This window comes from Anomaloglossus baeobatrachus, chromosome 9 (assembly GCF_048569485.1).
Source record: "Anomaloglossus baeobatrachus isolate aAnoBae1 chromosome 9, aAnoBae1.hap1, whole genome shotgun sequence".
NCBI lineage: Eukaryota > Metazoa > Chordata > Amphibia > Anura > Aromobatidae > Anomaloglossus > Anomaloglossus baeobatrachus.
The window spans coordinates 184717679-184742948 of NC_134361.1; the positions used below are offsets into that span (position 1 = coordinate 184717679).

The 25270-nt window shown below is 48.6% G+C and overlaps 1 protein-coding gene across 1 annotated transcript in view; it reads left to right on the forward strand.

The window, feature by feature from the left end:
* RABGAP1 (RAB GTPase activating protein 1) overlaps positions 1-25270 on the forward strand; it is a 295120-nt gene that overhangs the window by 116436 nt on the left and 153414 nt on the right. Inside the window, 1 exon segment of the mRNA XM_075324109.1 lies at positions 889-1063. Coding sequence (XP_075180224.1) covers positions 889-1063 — 175 coding nt within the window.

Below are 25270 nucleotides of genomic sequence, written 5' to 3' on the forward strand. Positions count from 1 at the left end.
GAGCTGAGCTGCAATACCTGAGAATGGCCACTACACATTGGATGGCACTGTGCTGTTTGGGTTCTGTATGCTGTGCTTGTCATGGGGTCCTTCTCCGATATCCCACAATCAACAGCGAGAGATGAGTGAAAAATCCAAAGAACATTTGTTCCAAGCAAAATCAGACTGTCCATAAAAATAATCCACCACACAAAGGGTAAAATAGTCCAGTAGTGGGATAAATGTCCCGGGGAGGAGTCCCAATCATCCAGCAGTCCGTTTCCAGGCAAATGGGGTGCTGCCTGTAGCTGCAGCTTCTCCCCCAGGGGATCAATCTTCTTCCTTGTCTCTTGAAGTTCTCCCATAGACTGACCAATCTCCCAGGTAAGTAGAGAGCTTAGGTGGATCCCAGGCCGCCCTCCCCCACACTTAGGTTAATCACCCCTTGCCGGGCTTTTGTTCCTAACTTAACAGGACAATGTACACAGAGTGGACAGAGCACCACGCCCAAAATACGAACCCACACAAAACCACACACAACCCCCCCCCCATATTCCACCATCACAGTGCACACTTAGCTGCCAACAGCTGATTGGTGGGTGTGACGTGTGTTGGGTTTCTACCAATCTGATATTGATGGATCAAGAATTTAGGCCTGGACAATCCATTTAACCACCTCTAATGTAATCTGATCTGTGTAGCCCCCTTTATAATCATTGTATGATCAGGAGGCGTCCGACCTCTGGGACTGCTGCTGCTGAAGGGTCCATCACATGGTCACACTTTTGGTCTGATCTGTGCGCTCGCCCAGGCTTCTATCTGAGGCCGCTTTTCACCTGACAGCGCGAGATAGATGGATATAACCGATATCTGAATTCTGTATCTAAAGCAGCACACATTCTGTTACAGATCGAAAGGAAGGAGCGGAAGAGCAGCTGCGATACCTTCTATGAGGTCATGTGCTTAGAAAGCGAGTCAGAACGAGAGAGGAGGAAAACGACTGCAAGTCCCTCAATCCGGCTCTCGCAGTGCGGACCGCAAGGCACCAACATACCCTCACCACCAGAGGACGATGAGGAAGAAGGTGAGCTCACGAGCCTCGTCTACCAGTCTAAGGCTCCATTTACACATTAGTCTTTGTATGCCAAAGCCAAGAGTGAAACTTTCAGAGAAAAACTGTAATTGAAGATTGACCCTTGTTCTGTGTTTTGCAGACACTCCTGGTTTTGGCAAATACTGATTTATACCATGTCTTGAAAGCGTTCTTGTGCTTCAGTAGTGACCTTTGTAATTGACCTAATATTTACTTTGCTTACTGTCTTTTAAAAGAACCTGTCAGGTGCAATATGCACCCAGAACCACGAGCAGTTCTATGTGCATATTGCTAATCCTTGCTTAAGCGTCCCTGTTTCTAGTAACATACATAGAGATCTTTAGAAAAAGTATTTCTAAAGATCCTCTATAATATGTTAATGAGCGCAGGGACTAGTCGCAAGGGTGTTAATTCCTGCGCTCATTCCGCTCTCTTAACATGTTAGTACACCCACAGGGGCGAGCTAACATCCTATTCAATGCTCATTGCCCAGCGTCATCAGTAGTGACACGCGTACCTCTCTCCGTTATCGCCACCTCTCAGACGTCAAGCTTAGGCTCAATGCGCATGATCATAAGTCACCGCACTTCCGGTTATGTGCATTAGACATCTCTGAAGCCAGGACACATACACCCGGCTTCATTGTGCATATGACCGGAAGTGCTGGGACTTCTGATCATGTGTCTGAGAGGTAGCGACAATGGACATGGGTACATGCGTCACCACCGATGACGCTGGTAAATGCGCACTGAATAGGATGTTAGCACGCCCCCGATTCCCGCAAGGAAAATGCAAATGAGCAGACACTGACAAGGATGTCTGTGACCAGGTTGTTAAAATGAGAAAACGGACGGCACTTCCTAACAGACAAGTGTGAACAGGTGCAAACTGAATATGAAATATACTCCCATAAATATACAGATGCTAAGGTATGCACTCAATATAGGAAATCAATTTAAAAAATTGTGACACTTGGCGCATAAAAAAGGCCAGTTTTACGTGAGCCCAGCAGCCAGCGTCAAGGCGTATCTTTTTGTGACTAGGTTGTTGGCACCCGCACAACATCACAGAGAATAAGTCATCGTTTTGTTGTGCACACGTTGCTTTTTTTTCCGCGCGGAAAAAAACGCACCCTCTGGCAGAGGGGAGAATTGTAAACAATGCTTTTTGAGAAACAACGCATCGAAAACGCATGCGTTTTTCATGCGTTTTTCATGCGTTTTTCATGCGTTTTTCATGCGTTTTTTTAGGTGCGTTTTTTAAGACTTGTCAGTGATAATAAAGTTGGTTGAACACAGACCTTTGGAAAAAAAAACCTGTGATGTCATTTCCTTCTCCACATTCTGTTTGGATAAATGGGAGGGCTTGGAATGGAAGGAGCACCATTTGAATTTTGGAAAAGTTGAAATAAACTTCGCGCACCAAGCCCCTTAGGTACCTATACGTCAGAAAACCCCCACAAGTGACCCCATTTTGGAATCTGCACCCATCAAGGATTTTATTCAGGAGTATATTAAGCATTTTGAATCCACAGCTACTTCACCCAAAATGTTGCTGTAGCAACAATATTCTCACTTTTAGGCCCGCTTCACATGTCAGTGAAAAACACTGACGTTTTTCACTGGCGTGTAAAACACGCACATGTCCCTCCGTGTGCCGTGAATCACGGCACACGTGGGTTGTCTAAGTGCAATCCGGGCTCCGTTCTCCGTGGCCCGTGATTGCACTTAGAGATTAACTCACCTGCACCCGCTCCCGCTCTCCATGGTGCTGATCGCTCCCGCGGTGCAGCATCCGGCCGGCGCTGACCCCCGCAGCAGCTGCTTCCGGGTCGGCTGTGTCGTGCATCATGAATATGCGCGACAATAATGAGCCGGCACAGAAGGAACAGGGAGGACGGGCTGCAGAGGACATCGCTGGAGCCGGGTGAGTTAAAATGTTTTTTATTTTAAAAGCACGTTTTTTTCTGGCACGTGTTTCACGGATCACACCACTGCGTGGTCCGTGGGACATCAGTGATGCCAGAAAAAAATGGACATGTCTCCGTGCGGCAATCACGCACACGCGGGTACGCCGCATGGAGACACGTGCAGTGAAAAATCACTGACGTGTGAGCAGACCCATTCATTATAATGGGTCTGCGTATGTCAGTGATCCTGGTACGTTTAAAAAAAAGCACAAACGTCCCAGAATCACTGACGTGTGAAAGGGGCCTAAGGCTATGTGGCCATGATCCAGCGACGCGGCGTCTAGTACACAGTGCCAGCCTTCCTGCAGCTGCCCATGCCCACGATTTGGGTTCAGGCTGCTGTGGAGCTCTATGCTACCTGCAGAGAACACTCTCGTCTCCGCAGCATAAATTGACATGCTGAGGCTCGGGAAGCCACGCTACCGGTCAGTTTATGCTGCGGAGAAAAGAAGCACAGTGGGCATGGGATCTCCAAAAATCCTTCCACTGTGCTTCTACTGCACAACGCAGCGTTATGGACGCAGGGAAAACACTCAGCGCCCATAACGCTGCAAACCCTGATTGTGGACACACAGCCTAAAAAGCGTCAATGGATGAAGGGATGTCAAATATATAGAACGTCCTACCCCCGCCTGCATATTCTAAGCTGGCACCTTTAGTACCTTTCATGTGGCACTAAAGGGTGCCTAGCTTAGTATTTATCCAATAAAAATGAAAAAAATGGCGTGGGGTCCCCCCTATTTTTGATAGCCAGTCAGGGTAAAGCAGACAGCTGTAGCCTGCAAACCACAGCTGGCAGCTTCATCTTGGCTGGTGATCAATTTGGAGGGCTCCCCATGTTTTTTTTTTTATTTTTAAATAAAGAATAAAAAAAAAAATAACGTGGGGTCCCCCCAAATTAGATCACCAGCCAAGGTGAAGCTGACAGCTGGGGTCTGGTATTCTCAGGGTGGGAAGAGCCATGGTTATTGGACTCTTCCCAGCCTAAAAATAGCAGGCCGCAGCCGCCCCAGAAGTGGCGCATCCATTAGATGCGCCAATCCTGGCGCTTCGCCCCAACTCATCCCGCGCCCTGGTGCGTTGGCAAACGGGGTAATAAATGGGGTTGATACCAGATGTGTAATGTCACCTGGCATCAAGCCCAGCAATTAGTGATGTCACGGCGTCTATCAGATACCCGACATAACTAATTGACAGTAAACAAAAGCAAAAAAAGACAACAAAAAATGTTTTATTAGAAAAAACACTCCCCAAATCATTCCCTTGTTCTCCAATTTAATAAAAAAAAATGGGTCCGCAGAAATCCATATGGATGTCCCACGTCGCCTCTGGACCTTCTAGAATATGGGGGCACGTTCAGGAAACGTATCCCCCATTTTCTAGGAGGGCAGACCCTCCATTTGAGGAGAGTGGGTGCAAAAATCTGCACCCACTCTCCCCGGGTCACAGCTGCAGACTGCGAGCAGCCAGCACAGCTCACACTGAACACTGTGCTGGCTGTCAGCTGCTCTGCACATGTGACCGGCCAGCGTGCACTGAAGGAGGAGGAGGAGGGGGCCGCGGGGGATCAGCGCTGCGACCGGACAGGTATGTATGACACCGGGGGGAATAGGGGGTGAACGGGCAGGGCCTGGGGGGCATTTTTCTGTCGCATGTGTTATTGCACATGCGACAGAAATCATAGGAGCAGGGCGGCCGGTGCGCTACTGTGCGCGCGGCCATGTTGGATTTTCGGGAGGGGGGTCGGGGGTCGGGGCGGGCACTTTGGCGACACCGGGGGCTTTGCCAGGAAGTGAGGTCAATAGGAAGCCTCTTGACCTCACTTCCAGGTAAATGCCTGCGTTCTGGCGTGCCGACAAAGGCCGCGGACCGCAACAAAAAAGCAGGTCCATGCGTTGTGGCTGCGTTCTGACCCCACATCATTGATTTCAATGGGGGAGAGAACGCAGCCACAACGCACAAAAGAAGTGACATGCTGCTTTTCTTTCCGCACCGATTTTTGGCATCCAAAACGCTGCGGAAAGAAACGCAGCATGTGCACTGATTTTTCAGCTTTCCCATACACTTTGCTGGGAAAGCTGAACGCATGCAATTTGCCACTGAAACGCTGCGGTTCAAAACGCAGCGTTTCCGCGGTAAAAAACGCATCGTGTGCACACAGCCTAAGTCCCGTACAAAAACCCTCTAAACCTTTTTTTTTTTTTTTTTTTCTTTTCCTTTTTAATAAATTGAAGTAACAGTTAACAAATAATGACAAGAAGAACAATCCAAGGATTACAAAATCAGAAGTGAGGAAAGACTTGGTAGAAATGTGAAACAGTTACTTTTCCCAAGAAGTCTGATTCATCTTTATATTGTGGGTTCTGGCTTCTGTACAACAAAGCCCTTCCTGGGCCATATCTGGAGGAAGTTCCTTCTTGTACGGGAGAAACTTTGATAGGAAAGAAACCAAAGCAGATGACTTGGTAACAATCACTCAAGTTGGTGCGTATGGATTCGCAGGAACAGATCCATCAGCTGCGTCCGTAATCTGCGGTCGTTAGATGGGAGCTCTGAGAGCCACGTCTCACCTGACGGCATGCATTCCTCTTTTTGATCAGCCAGCCTGGCGTGATGTCATCGTTGTTGCGTGACGGACATGTAACCTCGCGCTGGGCCGGCCAATCAAAAGAAGAGCCGCGGATGCAATCGGGTAAGAAATGGTTCACTGTGCTCCCATCTAGCTGCCGCAGATCACCATTGTGGCCACTGGACTGGGTACCGTAAATAGATATCCACCAACTCTACTTAATAAGTATGACTATGGGAAATGATTTAAAGGGTTTGTCCAATGAACAAAATTGATTTTAATCAATAGATCTTGGAATAAGTTGTTCCACAATTAGATATGTTAAAGAATGATGTTCCTGTGCTGAGATCTTATATGTGTGTCCCTGCTATGTACTGTGTAATGGCCGTGTCTGACCGTACAGGGACATGGTCTGATCATACCACAGCTCCTGTGCTGAGATCTTATATATGTGTCCCTGCTGTGTACTGTGTAATGGATGTGTCTGACCGTACAGTGACATGGTCGTCTGATCATACCACATCTCCTGTGCTGAGATAATATATATGTGCCCCTGCTATGTGCTGTGTAATGGATGTGTCTGACCTACAGGAACATGGTCTAATCACACCACATCTCCTGGGCCACAGAGGAAACAAATGAGTATAAAGACCTCACAGCATGGGATCACAGCTGGATTGTTTTTGTGAGATAAAACATTTCCCTGCCTAATTTTTTAAATATATTTTACCTCACAGAAAGTAGCAGCTATGATCCCATGCTGTGCTATCTGTATACTGTGTTGTGTCCACCTCCGACTCAGGAGCTGTGATATGATCAGACCATGGTCAGACACAGCCATTACACAGTACACAGCAGGGACACATAGATAAGATTATCTCGGGACAGAAAATTATACTTCAGCACATCCAATTGTAAATTATATCATTATTCCTATATCTATTGATTAACCTCTTAACGACTGCGGGCAGTAATCTTACCTCCTAGCGGTCATAGTGTTACTGCCCGCGGTCTGCTGCAATCAGTGATCGGCGCACATATCAGCTGATTTGTACAGCTGACAAGTGTGCCTGCCAGGCACGAGTGGAATAGTTATCCACCCGTGCCTTTTAACCTGGCGCTGTCAATATGTGACAGCGCCATTTTAATGGCGATAACGGTAATTATTTACTCACGGTCGATACCAGAAGTCACGTGGCGTGATCACGTGACTTCCAGTGGTTGCCATGGTAGCACAGAGTCATGTGATGACTCCTGCAGCTCATATATGACTCACTTTCTGCCTCACACTGCTGAGACCTAGGTGAGACGCAAAATGAGCAGATCTGGTGTTCACAGCTGTGTAGCTGTGATCAGCAGATATGGCAGAGCGATCAGACTGCTGATCCATATAGGCCCCTAGGGGACCTAGTAAAATAAAAAAAAAGGTTAAAAAAAAGTTTTAAAAAATTTAAAAAAAACTAAGTTCAAATCACCCCCCTTTCACCCCATTGAAAATTAAAAAGTTAAAAAAATAAAAAATATACACACATTTGGTATGACCGCATTCAGAAATGCCCTATCTATCAAAATATAAGATCAATTAATCTGGTAAATGGCACAGCGGCAAAAAAAATTCCAAACTCCAAAATTGTTTTTTGGTCGCCACAAATTTTGCGCTAAATGCAATAACAGGTGATCAAAATGTAGCATCTGCGCAAAAGTGGTACCGTTTAAAACGTCAGCCCAAGTCGCAAAAAAATAAGTTGTCACTGAGCCATAGATCTCGAAAATTGAGAACGCTACGGGTCACGGAATATGGCGTAAAACGTACGCCACTTTTTTTGGACAAACTTCTGATTTTATTAACCCCTTAGATAAAAGTAAACCTATTCATGTTTGGTATCTACAAACTCGCACCGACCTTAGGTATCACATTCATATAGTGAACCCAGTAAATAAAATATCTCAAAAACAGTAGTGCTATCGCACTTTTTTTTTACAATTTTTTTTCGCATTTGGAATTTTTTTGTTGTTTTCCAGTACACTATATGGTAAAACTCATGGTTTCATTTAAAATTATAGCTTGTGCCGCAAAAAATGAGCCCTCACATGACAATATTGACTGAAAAATAAAAAAGTTATGTCTCCTGGAAGAAGAATTGCAAAAAAAAAAAACAAACGGAAAGCGAAAAATCAGCCGGTCGTGAAGGGGTTAAAATATATATATATATTTATCTCTCCCCCCCCCCCCCCGCCATTGGGCGACTCCTTTATTGGATAAAAATGTTGTCCAAGGGATCTCTTTTATATGAGGGATTACCCATTTCATTACCTGATTGTCTAAGTAAGGCTATGTGCACACGTTGCTTTTTTTTCAGCGCGGAAAAAAACGCACCAGGGGAGAATTGTAAACAATGCTTTTTGAGAAAAAGGCATCGAAAACTCATGCGTTTTTCATGCGTTTTTCTAGGTGCGTTTTTTAAGACTTGTCAGTGTTAATAAAGTTGGTTGAACACAGACCTTTGGAAAAAAAAACCTGTGATGTCATTTCCTTCTCCACATTCTGTTTGGATAAATGGGAGGGCTTGGAATGGAAGGAGCACCATTTGAATTTTGGAAAAGTTGAAATAAACTTCGCGCACCGAGCCCCTTGGGTACCTATATGTCAGAAAACCCCCACAAGTGACCCCATTTTGGAATCTGCACCCCTCAAGGATTTTATTCAGGAGTATATTAAGCATTTTGAATCCACAGCTACTTCACCCAAAATGTTGCTGTAGCAACAATATTCTCACTTTTAGGCCTGTTTCACACATCAGTGAAAAACACTGACGTTTTTCACTGGCGTGTAAAACACGCACATGTCCCTCCGTGTGCCGTGAATCACGGCACACATGGGTTGTCTAAGTGCAATCCGGGCTCTGTTCTCCGTGGCCCGTGATTGCACTTAGAGATTAACTCACCTGTGCCTGCTCCCGCTCTCCATGGTGCTGATCGCTCCCGCGGTGCAGCATCCGGCCGGCGCGGACCCCCGCAGCAGCTGCTTCCGGGTCGGCTGTGTCGCACATCATGAATATGCGCGACAATAATGAGCCGGCTCAGAAGCAGCAGGCTGCACGGGCTGCAGAGGACATCGCTGGACGCCGGGTGAGTTAAAGAAGGGAATTTTGTTACTTACCGTAAATTCCTTTTCTTCTAGCTCCTATTGGGAGACCCAGACGATTGGGTGTATAGCACTGCCCTCCGGAGGCCACACAAATCAATTACACTAAAAAGTGTAAGGCCCCTCCCCTTCTGGCTATACACCCCCAGTGGGATCACTGGCTCACCAGTTTTAGTGCAAAAGCAAGAAGGAGGAAAGCCAATAACTGGTTTAAACAAATTCACTCCGAAGATACGTCGGAGAACTGAAAACCATTCAACATGAACAACATGTGTACCCGAAAAACAACCAAAAATCCCGAAGGACAACAGGGCGGGTGCTGGGTCTCCCAATAGGAGCTAGAAGAAAAGGAATTTACGGTAAGTAACAAAATTCCCTTCTTCTTCGGCGCTCCATTGGGAGACCCAGACGATTGGGACGTCCAAAAGCTGTCCCTGGGTGGGTAAAGAAATACCTCATGTTAGAGCTGCAAAGACAGCCCTCCCCTACGGGGAGGCAACTGCCGCCTGCAGGACTCTTCTACCTAGGCTGGCGTCCGCCGAAGCATAGGTATGCACCTGATAATGTTTGGTGACAGTGTGCAGACTCGACCAGGTGGCTGCCTGGCACACCTGTTGAGCCGTAGCCTGGTGTCGTAATGCCCAGGACGCACCCACGGCTCTGGTAGAATGGGCCTTCAGCCCTGATGGAACCGGAAGCCCAGCAGAACGGTAGGCTTCAAGAATTGGTTCTTTGATCCATCGAGCCAGGGTGGCTTTGGAAGCCTGCGACCCTTTGCGCTTACCAGCGACAAGGACAAAGAGTGCATCCGAGCGGCGCAGGGGCGCCGTGCGGGAAATGTAGATTCTGAGTGCTCTCACCAGATCCAACAAATGTAAATCCTTTTCATACCGATGAACTGCATGCGGATAAAAGGAAGGCAAGGAGATATCCTGATTAAGATGAAAAGAGGATACCACCTTAGGGAGAAACTCCTGAATGGGGCGCAGCACTACCTTGTCCTGGTGGAACACCAGGAAAGGAGCCTTGGATGACAGCGCTGCTAGTTCGGACACTCTCCGAAGAGACGTGACCGCTACCAGAAAGGCCACTTTCTGTGAGAGTCGAGAAAGTGACACATTCCTCAGAGGCTCGAAGGGCGGCTTCTGGAGAGCAACAAGGACCTTGTTTAGATCCCACGGATCTAACGACCGCCTGTACGGAGGTACGATATGACAAACCCCCTGCAGGAACGTGCGCACCTGAGAAAGTCGTGCTAGACGCTTCTGAAAAAACACGGATAGTGCCGAGACTTGCCCTTTAAGGGAGCCGAGCGACAAGCCCTTTTCCAACCCAGATTGCAGGAAGGAAAGAAAAACAGGTAACGCGAATGGCCAGGTAGATACTCCTTGTGCAGAGCACCAGGATAAGAAAATCTTCCACGTTCTGTGGTAGATCTTAGCAGTAGTGGACTTCCTAGCCTGTCTCATGGTGGCCACGACCCCTTGGGATAATCCTGAAGACGCTAGGATCCAGGACTCAATGGCCACACAGTCAGGTTCAGGGCCGCAGAATTCCGATGGAAAAACGGCCCTTGGGACAGTAAGTCTGGACGGTCTGGTAGTGCCCACGGTTGGCCGACCGTGAGATGCCACAGATCCGGGTACCACGACCTCCTCGGCCAGTCTGGGGCGACGAGTTTGACGCGGCCGCAATCGGATCTGATCTTGCGTAACACTCTGGGCAAGAGTGCCAGAGGTGGAAACACATAAGGGAGCCGGAACTGCGACCAATCTTGCACTAAGGCGTCTGCCGCCAGAGCTCTTTGATCGCGAGACCGCGCTATGAAGGTCGGGACCTTGTTGTTGTGCCGAGACGCCATTAGGTCGACGTCCGGCACACCCCAGCGGCGGCAGATTTCCTGAAACACGTCCGGGTGAAGAGACCATTCCCCTGCGTCCATGCCCTGGCGACTGAGGAAGTCTGCTTCCCAGTTTTCTACGCCCGGGATGTGAACTGCTGATATGGTGGATGCTCTTTCCTCTACCCACATCAGAATCCGCCTGACTTCCTGGAAGGCTTGCCGACTGCGTGTCCCTCCTTGGTGGTTGATGTATGCCACCGCTGTGGAGTTGTCCGACTGAATTCGGATCTGTTTTCCTTCCAGCCACTGCTGGAAGGCTAATAGGGCAAGATACACTGCCCTGATCTCCAGAACATTGATCTGAAGGGTGGATTCCTGCTGAGTCCACGTCCCTTGAGCCCTGTGGTGGAGAAAAACTGCTCCCCACCCTGACAGACTCGCGTCTGTCGTGACCACTGCCCAAGATGGGGGCAGGAATGATCTTCCCTGCGATAATGAGGTGGGAAGAAGCCACCATAGCAGAGAATCCTTGGCCGTCTGAGAAAGGGAGACTTTCCTGTCTAGGGAAGTTGTCTTCCCGTCCCATTGGCGGAGAATGTCCCATTGAAGTGGACGCAGATGAAACTGCGCGAACGGGACTGCCTCCATTGCTGCCACCATCTTCCCTAGGAAGTGCATGAGGCGCCTTAAGGGGTGCGACTGACCCTGAAGGAGAGACTGCACCCCTGTCTGTAGTGACCGCTGCTTGTCCAGCGGAAGCTTCACTATCGCTGAGAGAGTATGAAACTCCATGCCAAGATACGTTAGTGATTGAGTCGGTGCCAGGTTTGACTTTGAAAAGTTGATGATCCACCCGAAAGTCTGGAGAGTCTCCAGCGCAACATTCAGGCTGTGTTGGCATGCCTCTTGAGAGGGTGCTTTGACAAGTAGATCGTCCAAGTAAGGGATCACCGAGTGTCCCTGAGAATGCAAGACTGCTACCACTGCCGCCATGACCTTGGTGAAAACCCGTGGGGCTGTCGCCAGACCAAATGGCAGAGCTACGAACTGGAGATGGTCGTCTCCTATCACGAAACGTAGGAAACGTTGGTGCTCTGTAGCAATCGGCACGTGGAGATAAGCATCTTTGATGTCTATTGATGCAAGGAAATCTCCTTGAGACATTGAGGCAATGACAGAGCGGAGGGATTCCATCCGGAACCGCCTGGCGTTCACATGCTTGTTGAGCAGCTTTAGGTCCAGAACAGGACGGAACGAGCCGTCCTTTTTTGGAACCACGAAGAGATTGGAGTAAAAACCTTGCCCTTGTTCCTGCAGAGGAACAGGGATCACCACTCCTTCTGCTCTTAGTGAGCACACCGCCTGCAGAAGGGCATTTGCTCGGTCGGGATGTGGGGAGGTTCTGAAGAACCGAGGAGGAGGATGAGAACTGAATTCTATCCTGTACCCGTGAGACAAAATGTCTGCTACCCACCGGTCTTTGACCTGTGGCAGCCAAATGTCGCAAAAGCGGGAGAGCCTGCCACCGACCGAGGATGCGGAGGGATGAGGCCGAAAGTCATGAGGCAGCCGCCTTGGAAGCGGTTCCTCCGGTTGTTTTCTTGGGGCGTGAATGAGCCCGCCAGGAATCTGAGCTCCTTTGCTCCTTCTGAGTCCCTTTGGACGAGGAGAATTGGGTCTTGCTGGAGCCTCGAAAGGACCGAAACCTCGACTGCCACTTCCTCTGTTGAGGTTTGCTCGATCTGGGCTGGGGTAAGGAGGAGTCCTTACCCTTGGACTGTTTAATGATCTCAGCCAATTGCTCACCAAACAGTCTGTCTCCAGATAGTGGCAAGCTGGTTAAACATTTCTTGGAAGCAGAATCTGCTTTCCATTCCTTTAACCACAAGGCTCTGCGCAAAACCACAGAGTTGGCAGACGCCATTGAGGTACGGCTCGTAGAGTCCAGGACAGCGTTGATAGCGTAAGTCGCAAACGCAGACATTTGCGAAGTTAGGGACGCTACTCGCGGCACTGCTGGACGTATGATAGAGTCCACTTGTGCCAGGCCAGCTGAAATAGCTTGGAGTGCCCACACGGCCGCGAATGCTGGAGCAAACGACGCGCCGATAGCTTCATAGACAGACTTTAACCAAAGGTCCATCTGTCTGTCATTGGCATCTTTAAGTGAAGCCCCATCTTCCACTGCAACTAAGGACCTAGCCGCAAGCCTGGAGATTGGGGGGTCCACCTTTGGACACTGGGTCCAGCGTTTGACCACGTCAGGGGGAAAGGGATAACGTGTATCCTTAACACGTTTGGAGAAACGCTTATCTGGATAAGCATGATGTTTCTGGACTGATTCTCTGAAGTCAGAGTGGTCCAGAAAAGTACTCAATTTACGCTTAGGATACCGGAACTGGAACTTCTCCTGCTGTGCAGCTGCCTCCTCAGCAGAAGGGGCTGGGGGAGAAATATCCAACAGTCTATTGATGGCCGCTATAAGGTCATTTACCATAGCGTCACCATCAGGGGTATCTAGATTGAGAGCGGTGTCAGGAGTAGATTCCTGATCACCCACCTCTGTCTCCTCATACAGAGGCTCGTCTCGCTGAGACCCTGACCAGTGTGATGACGGCGAGGGTCTTTCCCAGCGAGCCCGCTTAGGCTGCCTGGGACTGTCATCCGAGTCAGAGTCTTCAGCCTGTGATGCCTGGGACCCCCTTGAAGTACGGATTAGTTCCAACTGAGGGGGACCGGGGAGCATAGACACAGCAGTGTCCATGGTCTGAGAAACTGGCCTGGACTGCAAGGTTTCCAGGATTTTTGTCATAGTCACAGACATCTTATCAGCAAAAACTGCAAATTCTGTCCCCGTCACCGGGGCAGGGTTCACAGGCGTCTCTGCCTGGGCCACTACTACCATAGACTCTGGCTGACGAAGTGGCACAGGGATTGAACATTGCACACAATGGGGGTCATTGGAACCTGCCGGTAGATTAGCCCCACATGCGGCACAAGCAGTGCGTACCGCCTGTGCCTTGGCACCCTTGCGTTTTGCGGATGACATGTTGTTGTCTCCTCAGAGCAATGAGGGTATAAGCCAAGAAGCGACTGTACAGTGCAATATAAATATATATGGTACCGAGAAAAAATGCACCAAATAACACTGTGGCACTAGTGGGGCCAGCACTTATGTGCAGCTTACCGCCCGCATAAACGCGGGTGTGTGGTCGCCAGAGTCCCTTGTCTGAGTCCCCCAGAGCCTGTGTCCGTTCTCCAGCCAGACTGCATGCAGGAATGGCTGCCGGCGTCCTGTGGAGAGGGGCGGGCCCTGGGCGTGTTGAGACCAAGAGCGGGAAACTTGCGTCCCCACTGTGCCCAGTGAGAGGGCTGGAGCATGTAAATAAGGCTCCAGCCCTCGGCGCTGCCTATTGCACAGCGTCTCTCCCTTTCCCTGATTGACAGGGTGGGGGCGGGAACGAACCGTAACTAGGCCGCAAAAGCCGGGGACTAGATTTATGAGCGCTGCCGCCGTAAAAGCGCGGGCAGCGCGAGTCCCCGGCGCACTACAAGTCCCAGCGCCGCCGCCGCTCCCGGAGCGGCCGGCGCGGTAGTTCCCAAGACAAAAATCACTCAGCTAAGCTGCAGTGACTCTAACCCGAGCGCGCAGCGCTAGTGCCCCCGGCGCACTAGCACACCCAGCAAGCCTGGAGTGTGCGTGGCCTGTCTGTGCGGGGACACAGAGTACCTGAACGTTGCAGGGCCTTGTCCCTGACTGTACTCAGCTCCTCCAGCAGGGTCTCTGGGTCTGTGGATGGAGCTCGGCCTCAGGGTTCGGGGGCCGGTAAGATCCCACTTCCACAGAGCCCCTCAGGGGGATGGGGAAGGAAAGCAGCATGTGGGCTCCAGCCTCCGTACCCGCAATGGGTACCTCAACCTTACAAACCGCAAGTGGGGTGAGAAGGGAGCATGCTGGGGGGGCCCTAGTATGGGCTCTCTTTTCTTCCATCCGATAGAGTCAGCAGCTACTGCTGACTAAACAGTGGAGCTATGCGTGGATGTCTGACCTCCTTCGCACAAAGCAGAAAACTGGTGAGCCAGTGATCCCACTGGGGGTGTATAGCCAGAAGGGGGGGGGGCTTACACTTTTTAGTGTAATTGCTCACAGGACGTGCGGTTCACCCCTGCATCACACCAGCACATGTTACCTGGACTCCCACCACTGTATCTCTAGGACCCCCTATCCAAACAAAATACGAGTGGAGTCTCAGCCAGTAAGTCATTTAAAACTAACAATGTTTTCCACTAAATGCTGACGAATGTGACCGCACCGTGGCTTCCCACCTCTGGTCCTTATGCACCATTTCAGTCCTCAATAGGATCACCATACCCAAATAAACCACTCTAGACGTCTGACCACGTCATAGACCAATCTACATATCATGGAATACTGAGGTGATGGCTCTTAGATAAAACCAGACCCTCTGCGTACGAATCGGTATCATTATACCATTTATTCAACACAAGGTTGAGACCCATATGCCTTGATAACAGTACTATCCGACATTGTCTACGCATAGAGTATCCTGACATTGATTACCCTGTAGTCCATAATCCTCACTACAGTTTAGCATTGGTCTTACAACGGTGTCCTGTGCACATTTATCTACTTCCAGTCCTTTCATCCTTGAGCCCGTCCGACCTGAAGAAGGCCAGATAGGCCGAAACGTTGAGATTGGCGGACTATTGTACAGCACTTTTTTGTCACACGTTTTTCACCACAAAATAAAAAGAAAAGGATTTTGATATCAGCTACATGTCTCTGACTTTCTGTGTCTCCAAGGGTGATAGTGAGTGTGCCGGAGTTTCCATTACTATACACCCAATCGTCTGGGTCTCCCAATGGAGCGCCGAAGAAATGATTTTTATTTTAAAAGCACGTTTTTTTCTGGCACGTGTTTCACGGACCACACCACTGCGTGGTCCTTGGAACATCAGTGATGCCAGAAAAAAATGGACATGTCTCCGTGCGGCAATAACGCACACGCGGGTACGCTGCACGGAGACACGTGCAGTGAAAAATCACTGACGTGTGAGCAGACCCATTCATTATAATGGGTCTGCGTATGTCAGTGATTCTGGTACGTAGAAAAAAGCACAAACGTACCAGAATCACTGACGTGTGAAAGAGGCCTAAGGCTATGTGGCCATGATCCAGCGACATGGCGTCTAGTACACAGTGTCAAGCCTTCCTGCAGAGATGTGAGTGTTGCCCACGTGGACCCGAACCGCAGCTGCCCATGCCCACGATTTGGGTTCAGGATGCTGTGGACTTTAGCTCTATGCTACCTGCAGAGAACACTCTCGTCTCCGCAGCATAAATTGACATGCTGAGGCTCGGGAAGCTGCGCCACCGGTCAGTTTATGCTGCGGAGAAAAGAAGCACAGTGGGCATGGGATCTCCAAAATCCTTGCACTGTGCTTCTACTGCACAACGCAGCGCTATGGACGCAGGGAAAACACTCAGCGCCCATAATGCTGCAAACCCTGATTGTGGGCACAAAACCTAAAAAGCGTCAATGGATGAATGGATGTCAAATATAAACGTTCCACCCCCCCCCGCCTGCATATTCTAAGCTGGCACCTTTAGTACCTTTCATGTGGCACTAAAGGGTGCCTAGCTTAGTATTTATCCAATAAAAGAAAAAAATGTCGTGGGGTCCCCCCTATTTTTTGATAGCCCAGTCAGGGTAAAGCAGACAGCTGTAGCCTGCAAACCACAGCTGGCAGCTTCATCTTGGCTGGTGATCAATTTGGAGGGCTCCCCAGGCTTTTTTTTTTTTTATTTATAAATAAAGAATTAAAAAAAAATAACGTGGGGTCCCCCCAAATTAGATCACCAGCCAAGGTGAAGCTGACAGCTGGGGTCTAGGTATTTCTCAGGCTGGGAAGAGCCATGGTTATTGGACTCTTCCCAGCCTAAAAATAGCAGGCCGCAGCCGCCCCAGAAGTGGCGCATCCATTAGATGCGCCAATCCTGACGCTTCGCCCCAACTCATCCCGCGCCCTGGTGCGTTGGCAAACGGGGTAATAAATGGGGTTGATACCAGATGTGTAATGTCACCTGGCATCAAGCCCAGCAATTAGTGATGTCACGGCGTCTATTAGATACCCGACATAACTAATTGACAGTAAACAAAAGCAAAAAAAGACAAACATTTTTTTTATTAGAAAAAACCACTCCCCAAATCATTCCCTTGTTCTCCAATTTAATCAAAAAATTAAAAAAAATGGGTCCGCAGAAATCCATATGGACGTCCCACGTCGCCTCTGGACCTTCTAGAATATGGGGGCACGTTCAGGGAACGTATCCCCCATTTTATAGGAGGGCAGACCCTCCATTTGAGGAGAGTGGGTGCCAAAAATCTGCACCCACTCTCCCCGGGTCACAGCTGCAGAGTGCCGAGCAGCCAGCACAGCTCTCTGAACACAGTGCTGGCTGTCAGCTGATCTGCACATGTGACCGGCCAGCGTGCACTGTGAAGGAGGAGGGGGCCGCGGGGGATCAGCGCTGCGACCGGACAGGTAAGGGGGAATACCGGGGGAATAGGGGGTGACCGGGCAGGGCCTGGGGGGCATTTTTCTGTCACATGTGTTATTGCACATGCGACAGAAATCATAGGAGCAGGGCGGCCGGTGCGCTACTGTGCTCGCGGCCATGTTGGATTTTCGGGAGGGGGTCGGGGGTCGGGGCGGGCACTTTGGAGACACCGGGGGCTTTCCTGGACTTTGCCAGGAAGTGAGGTCAACAGGAAACCTCTTGACCTCACTTCCAGGTAAATGCCTGCGTTCTGGCATGCCGACAAAGGCCGCGGACCGCAACAAAAAAGCAGCTCACTGCGGTGTAGCTGCGTTCTGACCCCACATCATTGATTCAATGGGGAGAGAACGCAGCTACACCGCACAAAAGAAGTGACCTGCTGCTTTTCTTTCCGCACCGATTTTTGGCATCCAAAACGCTGCGTTTAGAAACGCAGCGTGTGCACTGATTTTTCGGCTTTCTCATACACTTTGCTGGGAAAGCTGAAAGCATGCAATTTGCCACTGAAACGCTGCGGTTCTAAACGCAGCGTTTCCGCGGTAAAAAACGCAACGTATGCACACAGCCTAATGGCTTTCTGAGTCAAAAACAACCAATTTTTGACTCCATTTACGTGGTAGAACTACTTGGGCATGTATGCTGCGACGTCACCGCTCACAGCTGCAGCTGTGTCCCTGACATCACAGTGCTCGGTCATGTTTTTTTAATGTGATCACACACTGCGACCTAAGATGTAGCATAGCCAGGATTGTCATGGGACCTTGTGTACATTACGTCGGACCTGCAGCGGCGTTTTGGGGGTTAATACATTGGAGAAAGATCGTGGTTTTGTTTTTGTTTTTTTTTCTTAAAGTAAATAAAGGATTTTTCTGTGTGCTTTGTGTTTTTCTTTTTACTTACAGGGTTAGTAATGGGGGTTTCATAGAACCCTCCTCATTACTAACCTCAGGCTTGATGATAGCTGTGATTTCTCAAACAAAATCACAGCTGTCATTAACCTCTTATATTAACCCTATTGCCATTGCACCAGGACAATCGGGATGAGCTGGGTAAAGTGCCGGAATTGGCCTATCTAATGGATGCGACAATAATGCGGTGTCTGTGGGCTGCTATGTTTAGCCTGGGGGGTCCCAAATAACCATGGGCCTACCCAACCTGAGAATACCAGCCCCCAGCTGTCCACTTTATCTTGGCTGGGTATAAAAATAGGGCGGACCTCCTGGACGTGTTTTACATTTATTTAAATAATTTTAGAAAAGCCGCATGGGGTCCTTTTGTATTTTGATACACCGTCAAGATAACGCACACAGCTGGGGGCTGCAGCCTGTAGCCGTCTGCTTCATCTGTGCTGGGTATCAAAATACGGGAGACCCTATGCCATTTTTTCCAATTATTTATTTTTACATTCTACAACCAATAACAGATGCCAGCAGTATGACTGCAACCAATCACCGTCGCTGTCACAGAGGGTGGGCGGGGGGAAGCACTGAATATGCATGAGAGCTAATGAGTAGACTAAGAATTAGTGTGACAGCTGCACGGGAGGCTCGGTAAGTATAATTCTCCCGCTTCGCAGCCCCTTAACCTTTACTAGCACACAAGTTTGGGTCCCCATACACATATTGGGTTTGGTGTCCGTGCTTATGCTCTGGTTCAGTTCCAGTTCCAAACCAGAATGTATTTATTTTTTATTTATTTTTATTTATTTATTTATTTATTTATTTATTTATTTATTTTTTTAAGTTCGACCGAACTATTTGTGGGTTCGCCCATCTCAATCCACCTTTAAAAGAGTGATTATTTTTGGCTTATTTTGGCCTCCCATTTCAGCCACATTCCCTATGACTTGCATGTGACCCGACAATGCTACTGCAGGTCATGCAAAATTATGGCCAGTACCCACACGCTGGATTGCAAGAAGGACTCTCGAATTTTTTTTTTTCCCCCTTTCTTTTTTTTTTTTTTTTATATATATTTCCTGCCATTGTCCTGGTCTGGGTACATAAAAGGTAACCGGGTAAAGCTGGAGGCTGGTCCTTGCTCAGCTGGGATTTTAACCTTTTAAATGATTTTCTATCTTTGCATTGCATGTACTCCACTATTGGTGAATATATTTGATCCCTTGCTTTTTTTTCTGCTAAGGGCGACCCCTAAAGACTACAACCCCATCATTCTCCTGCGGATCTGTTTATCATCCATGCTGACCATGGGTTCTCCCTAGGGAGAGGCAAATACATTTTTGATGAGATTCGTGCAAAAGCCGCTTTGCAATAAATTACTAAAGTGCCAGATCACTTCTGGTGACTGATTTTGTATTTAGATCGGTGCCCTGTCTACCGCCCGTATTACGGATTTTCAGATGAGCTGCCGCAGCATAATCCTCTCAACGCTCAAAGCTTTCCATTTTATTGGCAGCTAGTAAAAGTGTGTTGTAGTTTTTAGCTGAACTGGCATCAAAAGTGCCCATCGCCCACATACTGACAATAAATCACCTTTTCAGGCACTTTACCTAATAGAAAATTAATTTGTAAAGAGTTCTTCCAGTTTCATGTTATGGAGTTATAGGAAATTAGATAAAAGGGTGTTTTTTTTTTTATCTTTTAGGAACAGTGCCACATTTGTCTGTGGACAGTACATGGTATTGCAACTCTGTCTCATTCATACAGTTTTCCTACTTCATTTCCCAGAGGAGCATTGCATGGCCTAGAAGTCTCCTTACACCCATGGCCTATAAGTCTCCTTACGCCCATGGCCTATAAGTCTCCTTACGCCCATGGCCTATAAGTCTCCTTACACCCCTGGCCTATAAGTCTCCTTACACCCATGGCCTATAAGTCTCCTTACACCCATGGCCTATAAATCTCCTTACACCCCTGGCCTATAAATCTCCTTACACCCCTGGCCTATAAGTCTCCTTACACCCCATGGCCTATAAGTCTCCTTACACCCATGGCCTATAAATCTCCTTACACCCCTGGCCTATAAGTCTCCTTACACCCATGGCCTATAAGTCTCCTTACACCCATGGCCTATAAGTCTCCTTACACCCATGGCCTATAAGTCTCCTTACACCCATGGCCTATAAGTCTCCTTACACCCATGGCCTATAAGTCTCCTTACACCCATGGCCTATAAGTCTGCTTACACCCATGGCCTATAAGTCTGCTTACACCCATGGCCTAGAAGTCTCCTTACACCTGCATGTCACTCTCCACAAGAAGAGACTTTACTCCTTAGACCTCATGTAATATGTGAGATCTGTATACAAAATACATGCGTCTATTCTTATTGGGCAAAGGTGAGCACTTCCCTAAAAATATACAAATAGGTCCAGAAATAGTTGAACACAAGTTTTGACATGTTAGATGCTTACCACAACATATTCAAGATCGTTATATAATAAACTAGAAGGTGGCTCGATTCTAACGTATCGGGTAGTCTAGAATGTGTATATAGGTCAGCAGATTGAATGGGTTGGATGTAATTTAGTATTCTTATAATTATTTATTGGTTTTAAAATGACAAACAACAGAAGGAACAGTTTTAATAGATGAGTCTAATGTTTAATGATGTCCATTGCTTGTTATGAAAGAAGGCCATGAACAGTGGAAAGTTAAGTAAAAATATGCTGATGCTGTGATGTGGCCCAATGCTGGTATGTGCCCCCATCGTGGTGCAGCCACCATCCTGACATGTGCCCCCATCCTGCGGGGTAATGTGTGTGGGGGGCGGAGTGCAGGGTGGGTGGAGCCGAGCGGGGCCATAGTGCTGAGGATGTCAGTGCTTGGGACAGGTGACTATTCGTGTGTGTGTGTTCAGTGTATACATGTGGAGGGCGGGGGGGGTGGAGCCGAGTGGGGTAATGTGTGCTGGGGGGCGGAGGCGAGTGGTGGGTATGTGTCGGCTGGGTTGCCGGTGTGGGCTCCCGGGGGTGCAGCACTCACCGGGGAGTCGGAGCTCCGTGTGGATGCAGGGAAAAATGTCGGGCGTCGTCCTGTCGGCCCGTAGTTCGTGCTGTTCAGTTAGCTGAGCCGTTGGTCGCAGGCTCTTTAGCGCGCGCGGTGTGTCGACAGTTGTCAATGCACTGGTGAGATTGGGAACTCAAAAAGGCCTAAACGTCCACAGAAGACAGAAGTGGTGGATGATGAGCATTCACCGCATTCACAACTTACACTATCCAGGAAATCTGTATCCAAGTCTGTCATAAACAGAAGACTTCATAAGAGCAAATAGAGGGTTCCTCACAAGGTGCAAACCATTAATGAGCCTTAAAAATAGAAAGGTCTGATTAGACTTTGCCAAAAAACATCTGAAGACGCCGCCCAGTTCTGGAAAAGCAGCAGAGGACAGATGAGACTTAAGATCAACGTCTACCAGAATGATGGGAAGAAGAAAGTCTGAAGAAGGCTTGGAACGGCACATGATCCAAAGCACAGCACATCCTCTGTAACACATGGCAAAGGCGGTGTGATGGTCAGGCATCCAGGGCTTCCAGTGACCCTGAAGCACTAGTGGTTATTGATGATATGACTGAAGACAGAATCAGCCGGATGAATTCTGAGGTGTACAGGGCGAGACTTTCCGCTCAGATTCCACCAAATGCAGAAAGGTTGATTGGATGGTGCTTCACAGAACGATAGACAATGACCCAAAACATCCTGCAAAAGCGACACAGGAGTTTAATGCAAAGAAGTGGAATATTCTGCAACGGCTGAGTCAATCACCAGATCTCAACCCCATTTCACCTTCTTATGACAAATTGTAAGGCAGTAAGATCAACAAACAAAAAACAACGAATGTCACTGCAGTAAAAGCCAGTAAACCCTCACAAAGGAGGAAACCAAGTGTTTGGTGACGTCCGAGGCTTCCAGACTTCATACCGTAATTGCCTACAAAGGATTTTCTGTAAAGGTTAATAGCAACTTAATAGCATTTTGAAGCCATGCAGTCACATGCCGACAATAAGATTAATTTTCTTCTGCCAGCAGCTTCTGGCTTTCAGTTAGAAGGGTCAGCTTCACCCTTAGCACTGAGTGACAGCCAGCTCTGCATTGATGCACTGATTAACCCCTTAACGACCGCCGATACGCCTTTTAACGGCGACAAATTAGGGTACTTCTTCCAAACCGCCGCTTTTTAACGGCGGTCGGAAAAAAGGGTCTAGCGCCCCCCCCAGAGTCGGAAAATTTCCAGGGTCTCAGCTGCCGGGGGTAGCTGAGACCCTGTAGATCATGATTCAGGCCGGTTTTTCTGGTCCCCGCTCACCTGATGACCGGAATATACCGTATACCGATGATCAGGTTACAGTAAATGGCAGCGCCGGTAAAAAATGATTTATTTCCCATCTGGCATAAACAAACATGTCAGAAGGGAGATAAATGTCCTCCCCGGTCCCCTCCGGTCCCCCGATGTCGCCAAAGTGCCCCCACCGAACCCCCCTTCCACGAACATCCAAGATGGCCGCGCCGCATTTCTCTGGTTTCTGTCGCGTGTGCTATGACACATACAACAGAAAACTGCTCCTCAGGCCCTGCCAGGTCACCCCCTATTCTCACCCCGGTGTTCCCCGTACCTGTCTCAGCTCTGATCCCCCGCGGCCCCCTCCTCCTTTACAGTGAACGCCGGTCACACGTGCAGAGCGCGGCTGTCAGCTCCGCTTCCTGCTTTGCTTTCAGAGACGCTGTGCTGGCTGCTCGCACTCTGCAGCTGTGACCCGGGGAGGGTGGGTGCAGATTCTTTGCACCCACTCTCCTCAAATGGAGGGTCTGCACTCCTAGAAAATGGGGGACACGTTCCCTAAATGTGCCCCCCATATTCTAGAAGGTCCAGAATCGCCGCAGAACTTTCACAATGGATTACAGGGACCCGATTTTTTTTTTTTTTTTTCAATAAATTGGTGAAAGAGGGAATATTTTGGGGAGTGTTTTTTCAAATACATTTTTTTTGTCAATTTTTTTTTTTTTTTTTATTACGGTCAATTAGTTATGTCTGGTATCAAATAGACGCCGTGACATCACTAATTGCTAGGCTTGATGCCAAGTGACATTACACATCTGGTATCAACCCCATTTATTACCCCATTTGCCACCGCACCAGGGCAACAGGAGGAGTTGGGGCAAAGCGCCAGGATTGGCACATCTAATGGATGCGCCACTTCTGGGGCGGCTGCGGCCTGCTGTTTTTAGGCTGGGGAGAGTCCAATAACCATGGCACTTCCCACTCTGAGAATACCAGACCCCAGCTGTCATCTTCACCTTGGCTGGTGATCTAATTTGGGCGAACCCCACGTTTGTTTTTTGTTTTTTTTTTTTAATTATTTATTTTTATTAATTACAAAAAAAACAGCTTGGGGAACCCTCCAAATTGATCACCAGACAAGGTGAAGCTGTCAGCTGTGGTTTGCAGGCTATAGCTGTCTGCTTTACCCTAGCTGGCTATCAAAAATAGGGGGGACCCCACGTCATTTATTTTAATTATTTTTTTTCTTTTTCGGCTAAATACAAGGCTAGGCATCCTTTAGTGCCACATGAAAGGCACTAAAGGGCGCCAGCTTAGAATATGCAGGGGGGTGGGACGTTATATATGTTTGACATCTATCCATTCATCTACTGTAGTATTTTAGGCTGTGTGCCCACAATCAGGGTTTGCAGCGTTTTGGGCGTGTTTTCCCTGCATCCATAGAGCTGCGTTGTGCAGTAGAAGCACAGTGGAAGGATTTTTAGAAATTCCATGCCCACTGTGCTTCTTTTCTCCGCAGCATACACTGATCTGTGGCACGGCTTCCTGAGCCTCAGCATGTCAATTTATGCTGTGGAGATGAGTGCTCTCTGCAGGTAGAATAGAGCTAACGTCCACAGCAGCCTGAACCCAAACGTGGGCATAGGCAGCTGCTTTCTCCCGTGGACAACACTTACATCTCTGCAGGAAGGCTGTCACTGTGTACTAGACGCCATGTCGCTGGATCATGGCCACATAGCCTAACAGAATATTGTTCCTGCAGCAACATTTTTGTGAAGTACCTGTGGATTCAAAATGCTTACTATACTCTTGAATAAAATCCTTGAGGGGTCCAGTTTCCAAAATGGGGTCACTTGTGGGGGGTTTCTGATGTATAGGTACCCAAGAGGCCCTGCTAATGTGACATGGTGCGCGCAATTTATATCAACTTTTCCAAAATTCAAATAGTGCTCCTTCCATTCCAAACCCTCCCATTTATCCAAACAGAGTTTTTTGGCCACATATGGGGTATCCCTGCGCTCACAAGAAATTGGATAACAACCTGTGGGGTCCACGTTTTGTGGTTGCCTCTTGAAAAAGTGAGAAATGTGATGCTAAAGAAACATTTTTGTGAAAAAAAATTAAAATTTTCAATATGGCAACCTAAGCTTATCAAATTCTGTGAAGTATTCGTGGATTCAAAATGCTCAATATACACCTAGATAAAAGCCTTGAGGTGTCTTGTTTCCAGAATAGGGTCACTTGTGGGGGACCTCCACTGTTTAGGCACCTTACGGGCTTTCCAAATGCGACATAGCGTCCACTAATTATTCCAGCCAAATGTTCAGTCAAATGGCACTTTCTTTGTCGCTCCATTGGGAGACCCAGACAATTGGGGTGTATAGGCTATGCCTCCGGAGGCCGCACAAAGTATTACACTTAAAAGTGTTAAGCCCCTCCCCTTCTGCCTATACACCCCCCGTGCTCCCACGGGCTCCTCAGTTTTTTGCTTTGTGCGAAGGAGGTCAGACACGCACGCACAGCTCCACAGATTGGTCAGCAGCAGCTGCTGACCATGTCGGATGGAAGAAAAGTGGGCCCATATAGAGCCCCCAGCATGCTCCCTTCTCACCCCACTCTTGTCGGTGGTGTTGTAAGGTTGAGGTATCCATTGCGGGTACGGAGGCTGGAGCCCACATGCTGTTTTCCTTCCCCATCCCCCTCAGGGCTCTGGGTGAAGTGGGATCCTATCGGTCTCCAGGCACTGAGACCGTGCTTCATCCACAACCCCTGTGGAGCCTGCTGGATAGGAGCCGGGTATCGTTCAGGGACATGGCCCTGCTACTTGGAGGTACTCTGTATCCCTGTGGGG